At 44.4% G+C, this 9,401-nt stretch overlaps 1 protein-coding gene across 1 annotated transcript; it reads left to right on the forward strand.

Annotated features, from left to right (window-relative positions):
* The first annotated feature begins 4,802 nt into the window (after window positions 1-4,802).
* On the forward strand, window positions 4,803-8,519 carry frrs1l (ferric-chelate reductase 1-like). The gene is made up of 5 exons (XM_086155359.1): window positions 4,803-5,273; window positions 5,558-5,642; window positions 5,738-5,876; window positions 5,944-6,190; window positions 7,493-8,519. Exons 1-5 carry the CDS (start codon window positions 5,063-5,065, stop codon window positions 7,663-7,665), a joined length of 855 nt encoding a protein of 284 aa, XP_086011485.1. The 5' UTR covers window positions 4,803-5,062; the 3' UTR covers window positions 7,666-8,519.
* Window positions 8,520-9,401: the final 882 nt, after the last annotated feature.

A 9,401-nucleotide genomic window follows, 5' to 3' on the forward strand; every position in this document is an offset into this window, starting at 1 on the left:
AGCGTACGCCAACATATGTGTGTGTGTGTGTGTGTGTGTGTGTGTGTGTGTGTCGGCCTCTGCAGGCAGGAGAACATGCCAATAGTGCTCAGCGTCCTCTGTGAGTAAAGTGAATTCTGACAGCGCCTAAATGAAGGCCCAAGGGTGTGTATGTGTGTGTGTGTGTGTGTGCGTGTGTGTGTGTGTGTGTGTGGGCCCGCGGCAAGATCACACACCTGCTTTCTAACCGCTAGAGTGTGTGTGTGCGTGCATGTGTGTGTGTGTGTGTGTCCTAGGTTGGGGTAATGGCCGACGCAGCAGGTGGAGTTGAGTCAATAAGTGATCTGGCTGGGAGGCGGCCGGCGTTGGATTTAGATGTCAGAGAGAAGGAAGACCTGCAGGAGAAGCAGGAGGAATGTGGTCAGAACATCGAGAAGCTGCATCTTCATGGCGGCTTCACAAACAAACCCACGGAGATCCGAGACAGATCATGAACTCACACATGAAGGTAGAAGTGATTGTACTTCACCGTGACTTCAACGCTGATGCGGCGGTTCGAACCTCCTCCACACAGCCAGGACCTTCTCATCCACGCATCTGGACAACGTTGGGTCTCCACTGAACGGTTGGACGGTGGGAGGAACCCTGAGGAACCTCACACATGGGGAGAACATGAAGACTCCAGACAGGAAGGCTGGAATCCAACCGCGGATCTTCTCTCTAATAATCCCTTAGATTATCCGTTACTTTCAAAAGTGAACACACTCAGTCCAGGTTGAACATCTTCATCGGGTTCACGCGACCTGGTCCACCTGCAGAAGGTCCCAGGACCAGGTCTCCTTTCGGGATTCTGCAGGAGTGCCCGCTTTGTGATTGACAGGCCTGACTAAGGCGTCCAGATCTCTGCTGATCCTCCTCAACAACCAGGGGCTTACCCGGCGTGTCCAGACACCCAAGGCGCGCTCTCACCGTATGTGTGTGTGTGTGTGTGTGTGTGTGTGTGTGTGTGTGTGTGTGTGTGTGCATGCCGTGCCTTTACAAGTGGCCCCTGGTTGATGGCGGCGCATTAGACAGATCCAGGCTCGCGCTCGCCGCAGCTGCATTTCTGAATGGATCCGGCGGCCATTGTTCTGCTGTCACTACCTCGTCTCCCGGGCCCAGGAGACACACCGCTGACATTTACCAAACTAACCCCGCCTCCACCCTCCACCTCCACCTCCATCTCCACCCTCCACCTCCATCTCCATCTTCCACCCTCCTCCTCCATCCTCCTCCTCCTCCTCCTCCCTCCTTCCCTCCCCTTCTTCTCTCCTGTCTTATTCCCTAGTCCTCTCTTCCCTTCACATCAAGTCCCTCTGTCACTCCATCGCTCTCCGTGGCAGAAAGACAGCAGTGTGTGTGTGTGTGTGTGTGTGTGTGTGTGTGTGTGTGTGTGTGTGTACAGGCCAGAGCGAGTGTTTGTGTTAATGAGTGGCCCTTTAAGGCTATCAGGATAAGATTGGTACACACAGAGTTCCTCATTATACGGCCATCGTTGCCCCTCTGCTGAATGGTAATTGGGAGGGAGATGGTGTGTGTGTGTGTGTGTGTGTGTGTGTGTGGTGGGGGGTTGGGGGGGCAAGCCGGGCTGGGTTCGGGCGCCAGAAGTGGAAATGATAGCAGGATAAGCAGAGGATAATTGGGTGGATCGAGAACAAGAGGTGCGATTGATCAGGTTGATTTGCGTCTGCGGGATGTGTGTGTGTGTGTGTGTGTGGGGGGGGGGGGATGTTAAAGGTCACACACTCCTGTATGTGTGCACACGTACGTGTGCACGCTCGTCATACAGACACCTCGCGTTATACATGCATGAGCGACCTCTCTTAGACCTCTGCCGTCTGCATGGAGTCACTCACACACACACACACACACACACGCGCACACACGGGGCACATGTGATCACTTGTTTTTGGTGTCTATAAAACAAACACATTTTCAATTATAGTTAAAAAATTTGTATGTGTGTATGAATATATTGATATACATATATATATAAAGTATTCAAATATTTATTAGACTAAATTTTATGAAGTAACAATTTATTTCTTTTTCTTTTGAATTTTAAAAATCCTTTTTAGCTTTCTTTTTTTAAATAAACTTATCAAGTGTGTGTGTGTGTAATTCCTTTGGAAGTTTGTGTTGTTGAACTGTGAGGCCGCAGCGCCACCTACAGGCTGAAGGCATGAACTGCAAGGCCTCACCTAATAGATCATAAACAAACAAAAAAACAATAATAATCATATATTTTTTAGCCGGTTAAAAACAGTTCAGACACCTTTTATAATTCTGAATATAATAACAATATTTTAGTAATCTCACATTACCTAATTCCTTACCTGTAGGTCATACGGAGACCTGCAACCATTCCCCGTTCACACGTCCGGACAATCCATGTTGCGCGTTCCTGAGCCGTGGGAGGCACTTGGAGAAAACTGCATTTATTTTTAAACGTGCACATAAACGTGGGCTTCCTGATGCAACCGTCTGACAGTCACACGCGGTGTGTCACCGAGGAGTCCGTGTGTCACAGCCTCCGCCCAGTTTGTGACTCTCCATTGTTGGCGAAACTTTCCTGCAAACAAACAAAACAAAAACACGCTTTTTATGTTCGGATTTTTTTTTTTTATTTTCGCCGCAGCTCTAAAGGTCCTGACTCACCGTGCAGCGAAGAGGAGGACGACCGGATGATTAAGATGCGAGTTCCACAGCGGCAGCGGCGGCGGCGGCCTGGTGAGTCACGCGTTGTCATCCTGTCATTTTTTTGCAGCTCAACAAAGAATGCCGGTCACGTGACCGCAGTGGAGCCCAGAACACGGGGTGTCGCACTCGTTTTAGTTTCCCAAAAAAAGTTTTCGCACGCGGCTTCGGTGAACACATTCTGCTGACGTCATGGTTTGGCTTTTAATTCTTGCACAATTTGTTGTTTTACAGCAAGGCTAACTTTAGCATACTTAGCATACACGTTTGACTTATTTATTTTAAGACGATCGGACCTTTTAAGACCACATTTGTCATGACCTGGAGTGACCCCAAGGCCTGCAGGCCAAATGTGGTCTTAAAAAGGTCTGATCCTCTTAAAATAAACGAGTCAAACTTGTGATCATAAACTGTTATCCGTGAAGTGACGGCGGTGTTTCCACATCAATTTGATTTTCAACAAAATTAATTGAGAAAAAAATAAAATCCCTAAATGTCCAGGTAGAGAAAAGTTGATGGAAGGCTGTTTCAAGAAAGAATGCATATGTAACATTTTGTATTCAGAGTTATTTAGCATTAAGGATTAGTCACATTTATTGTACATTAAAGTTGGTTACATTTTGTTATATTTATACTGTTAAAGTTACATGTGGCAGCTCAGGTTACAACAGAATATGTTTTTTGTGTTTTTGTCTCCATCGTGTTGCCGCTCTGCGTAAATACACCCAAGCAGAAAGACTCCCTTTGAGACATTGAGGGTTTTAACTGACAGTTCCTCAGGAAAAATAAAAACAAAACAATTTCATCAAATTTAATCACATTTTTATATGGATTTAAATTTCCATTTCAAATAGAAGTGATCATTTTGAAAGCTGTGAAAAAACTGTAGAAGTAGCGGTCCAACTACAGGATCCATACAGGAGCTTTTGGTCATTATGGACATCTAAAATCTAAAATCTGTATTCTCTAAATTCATTCATGTGTTCATATTTCTCCCCAGAACTTCAAATATGTGACAATATTGGAGCACATATGTGTGTATACCAATATATCTTTGAAATATATACAGGACTGTCTCAGAAAATTAAAATATTGTGATAAAGTTCTTTATCTTCTGTAATGCAATTAAAAAAAAAAAAAAAAAAAAAAACTTTTTCATGATATTCTAATATTTTGAGATAGGATTTTTGAGTTTTCTTAAGATGTAAGCCATAATCAGCAATATTAAAAAAATAAAAGTCTCGCAATATTTCAGTTGATTTTCAATGAATCCAGCATTTATGACATTTTTGTTTTTGTAATTGCATTACAGAAGATAAAGAATGATAATGTACATACGTATGTATGTATGTATGTGTGTGTGTTTGTGTATGCATATATACATACATATATACATATGCACATATAATAATACATTTTATTTTGAGGCACCACATAAATATGTATATATGTTTGTATTCATATGTATGTATCTGCGTGTATAGCTGCCGTAGACATAAAGAAAAATATAAAACATTACATACATGTGTGTGATTATATGTATATGTATGTATGTATATATATATATGTTTTTATATATCTTTGTCCGTACAACTGCTATCCACAAACATACCAACATATATACATACACATGTACATATGTGTGTTTATATGTATATGAATTAATGAATCTGAATATATATGATGTATATGATGTGGATATATATATATATATATATATATTTATATTTTTTCAGATTTCAAAGCGGTTATTGTCACGGTGTAGAAACATTCCTCCCTGCACAGTGAAATTCCTATGAATTGATGAGAACTAGTGATAGGAAACATTATTGCAAATATTACAAATATAAACAGTTTGTCATATATATGTATAGAGCGTGGCATATATATATATCTATATATCAGCTGTAAATACCTAAAGAGCTGGGATGTTTACGGCTCCCCCGCAGAGCCATGCGGTTCCAACCGTTAATGATCCGCGACACTTTACGGCTTGTCGTTAACCCCCTTTATCGATTGATCCGGATATCAGCGACGTATCCGGCGCTGATTGGCCGCCGGATGAGGAGGAGAGGAAGAAGAAGGCCGGGCGAAACCATTCCGCCACGCCGGACGCATCGCCTCTCCGCCGGGGAGCGGGAGCGGATCGGCGGCGGCGCGGAGGATCCCGAATTAGACGGATCGGTAGCCAATCCCGGAGATTAACGGTCCGGATTAGCGTGTGAAAAGCGAAAAGCTCCTCTTCCTTCCCCCTCCTCATCCTCTGCGAGCAAACATCCGGACGTCCACCTCCGAACATGGACGTCTAGCCGGACCTCCCGCCTCCTCCTGCTTCGTGACCCCGGAGATGGCGCCGCTCTTGCGGGAGCTGCTGCGGCTTTGCGCGCTGCTGCTGCTCCGGAGCGGCCGGCGGGGGGTCGCGCCGAGCCCGACCGACGAAGGCGCGCTGCGGCCCGGCCACGGGGAGCACGGAGAGCCGGGCCACCAGGAGCCCCGCCAGGACTCGTACGGAGCGTTCGCCGCGGAGTTCCTGGAGTCCAGATATTTATCCGATCACGGTAAGGTGTGTGTGTGTGTGTGTGTGTGTGTGTGTGTGTGTGTGCACGGAAGCGCATGCACGACGACAACAACAATAAACAAGGAAGCAAACGTTTCCGCTCGGCTGCTTCCTTCAGCACCAAGGCCAGCTCCTCTCTCTCTCTCTCTCTCTCTCTCTCTCTCTCTCTCTCTCTCTCTCTCTCTCTCTCTCTCTCTCTCTCTCTCTCTCTCAAACACACACACACACACATGCACGCACATACACACACACATGCACATGCACTGATCAGGCCTCTGATTGCAGGGTACCCGTTCCCCACGGCGCCGCCCGTTGACCCCTTCGCCAAAATAAAAGTCAGCGACTGCGGAGTAACCAAAGGCTGCATCAGGTCAGTGGAGGCCTCACCTCCATCTCCATCTCCATCTCCATTCGTCCTGATCCTCTGTGAAGGTCCATGAACGCCTCCTCCATTTGCGTCTCCAGGTACGGCAAGCCGGGTTGCGACGCCGAGACGTGCGACTACTTCCTTAGCTACCGTCGCATCGGCACCGACGTGGAGTACGAGATGAGCGCCGACACCGACGGCTGGGTGGCGGTGGGGTTCTCCTCCGACAAGAAGATGGTGAGCGCGACGCCTCACTTTCCTTTCACGCCGCTTTCGTATCCTGTAACTGGCGTCCGATCCCCAGGGAGGCGACGACGTCATGGGGTGCGTCCACGATGACAACGGGCGCGTGCGGATCCATCACTTCTACAACGTGGGCCAGTGGGCCAAGGAGATCAAGAGGAACCCGGCGCGGGACGAGGAGGGCGTCTTCGAGAACAACCGCGTGACGTGCCGCTTCAAGCGGCCGCTTTACGTCCCGCGGGAGGAGACCCTGGTGGACCTGCACCTGTCCTGGTACTACCTGTTCGCCTGGGGACCCGCCATACAAGGTGAGCCGACGTTCTAAACATCCGGGCTGTGCAGGGAAGAGATGGGTCTCCGGTCTCTTATTGTGTTTACTAGCTGGTCTCAGACGCTGAGCGCATCTGTTGCCATGACAACACAACTTCGGTCCACGTTTCCCGCCTCTGGCCCAATCACAGCAGGATAGTGCAGGATAAGATAAGATAAACTTTATTGATCCCCAGAGAGGAAATTCCGTTGACACAGCAGCGTAACAGTTATAATGCCAAAATTAAAAAAAGAAATATACATATGAAGGAAATAAGCGATAAAATGAACCGTCTAGACAGGAGGGTCGGCAAGCAGCAGCTCTGATGCGGCTCTCTCCAGCGTTTGAAAATAATTAGTATTTCATTAAAATGTATTTTATTTTAGTTTGCTCATTTTTAAATGTAATCTTAAATTTGATATTTTTGTCACTCTTAAGAAGCGACTGCAGAGAGAGGACGGCATTCTTGGTTTCCTGCCGGTGGATCATTTAATTTAAGTTTGGCTGTTTTCTATTATAAATACAAATACATTTTTTTATTATAGAGAAAGACTCAAAACAGACATTGAGTTTTTACTTATCATTATCCGAATCATTATTTGGATACTTATCTGGGTCATTTAATTCAAGTTTAGCTTCTTTTTTTTAATACAAAAAGGACTCAGACAGACATTGAGTATTTTACTTAAAAGTAACCTTAAACCCTTTTTTTTCCGGAGTTCAAAATGTGATGTAGCATGCAGAAATGTAAATTCTCTGCAGTTGTTTATTTATATATTAAAAAAAAGCAACACATTTTGTTAATACATACAGCATATACAGCGTAAAGGCAAAAACAAAACAAAAAAAAAACACTATATGCCTTGTTAATTCATTATAATTTCTAAAGTTCCTGGTGTTTTCTTTACGGTGGAAACTGCACCAAAAGGTTCTTGGAGTGGTAAAGGTTGCCGACCTCTGGAAAACACTTACAGGCTAAAATCCATGGAACCCCTTGGACTCTGAGACCCAAAGGCGTCATTTATCACCCGTGACATTTGTATACAATCAGGTCCCCGTTTTTCACTAAACGTATAAACCAAACTCGCGTTCAGAGAACCGGACGGCTGCAGCCATGCGGGATGTTGGATGCACGGAGGAACCAAGAACGTTTGACTGACAGCCGGGATCTGCAGAGTAGGAGGAGGAGGAGGAGGAGGAGGAAGCCGTCTGAGACATGATGTATCTCCAGGGGTTCCAGGGCAGGAGGAGGATAGTTTTAAAATGCAGCTTCTGTCTCCTATGACCTCTCTCTCGGCAGGCTCCATCACCAGGCACGACATTGACAGCCCCCCCATCAGCGACCACATGATCAGCATCTACAAGTACGAGGACATCTTCATGCCCTCCACCGCCTACCAGACCTTCAACTCGCCGCTCTGCCTGCTCCTCATCGTCGCCCTCACCTTCTACCTGCTGATGGGGACGCCGTGAACGTCGCGAGGAGGGCGCGGGGGGGGGGGGTTGAGATGTAGCAGCAATAAAACAAGAAGCCGCGTGTGCTTTGCACAGACAAACACTGTATTAGATTCTTTAAAGTAACCAATTCACGCTAACTAACCTGTAGATTTTAACATGATTATTAACCTCGCAGTATTTTGTTGTATCCCAAGTACCGTCGCTGGTTATTTCCTGGTTGAGGCCTCCTGACATCTTTTATTTTTATTTTTTTAACGCGATCTGGGGGCGTCCTTGGAGACATGCATGTCCACCAGGGAATCACCACACCTGGAGATGGAAAGCGGACGCTCATTGAAAGCAAACGTGCCCCTCTGCTATTTTCTCCACGTCCCGGAGGCTAGATGTGTCATTTGTGTCCCCGGAAGGCCCGTCCTTGTTTTATGTGGCGAGGTGATCGTCACTACTGTGCGATAACAGCAAACGCACAGGTGCAAACTCTGCAGGGACGCTCTGCGGGAACTTCCACCGGCTTCAATCTGCTGTGGAAAAGGTCGCGTCGGGACGCATTGTGACGCCTGCGTGTGAAAAAAAATGTGATATTTATACTGAAAAATAGACCTGTGTGGACGAGGGACGTCAGAGGTGAAAACCAGGAACGTTCTCTGTTCTTATTGTGGGAAATATGAAATGAGATTTGAATTTAAAAAAGAAAGTCATGCAAATTATTGAATAGAATAGAGTTTCATTACAAGGGATTTGGCTGAAGTCCTGCAAGGAGAATTTAAGAGCTAATGCTAATCCTCAACTCTTGTCCCCGAATCGGGCTGTAACGATGGACGTGGAAATGAAACAAGGTAAAATAAAAATATGCAATCATTGTAGTAAAACTTTCAGTGACAAATACTAAAAACTACACCACATGGTACATTGGAATACACACTAGCGAACCAGCTAACCTAACCTTGCAGGTCCAGTGTGACCTCTGTTGACACACAAAGGGTCAAGGGGTGCAGCTTTTTTTTTTTTTTTTTGACTTAATAATGTCCCAAAAACAAAAAAACTCAATATATTCTTATATGTTACATTATGGATGGATTATATGGATTATATGATATTATTATGATATATTATTAGATATTATTACATATCCTTTAAACACACACACACACAAACATACATATTTATGTGTGCATATGTGTGTGCGTCCTGATTAATTAAAACCAAACATTAAAAAAGTAAACTGTATCAAATAAAATGACATCATTATAAAATTTTATTAGATCTTTTAAAATTCAGTGGCAAGTGGTAAAATTACACTACATGGGAAGAAGCGAGGGAAAATTGAAAGGTGAAAAAAAAGATGCATTTTTATAAAAAAGTTATATTGTTTTGCATTTTTTCCGGCCTGCCAAACTATTTTCTTTGAATATTTTGAAAAGTGTTTTCAATCAATATTGACTTTAGAAACTCTTTATTTTTTCCCTTTTGTTTAATTTTGTATGGATGATTACACACAAAATAATGTCGGTACATTTACATGATCATAAATTATTTCAAAGGTGAAATAAATTGCCAAAAAAAAATTAAAATTTAAAAAGATGCCAAAGATTTGAATATTTAAATAGTAGTTTTCATTTTGTTTAATTTACATGATAGTGAGTTGGGCCGTGCCTAATAATTGGCCACCCCTGATGGAGAGAATAGGGTTAGCTGGTAAAGAAGGAAAAGATAGAAGAATGAATAATAATAAAAAAGATTTTTATTTAGTT

Source organism: Fistularia commersonii, chromosome 11 (assembly GCF_037954325.1).
Source record: "Fistularia commersonii isolate RoL2024-O1a breed Wild chromosome 11, RoL_Fcom_v1.0, whole genome shotgun sequence".
Lineage (NCBI taxonomy): Eukaryota > Metazoa > Chordata > Actinopteri > Syngnathiformes > Fistulariidae > Fistularia > Fistularia commersonii.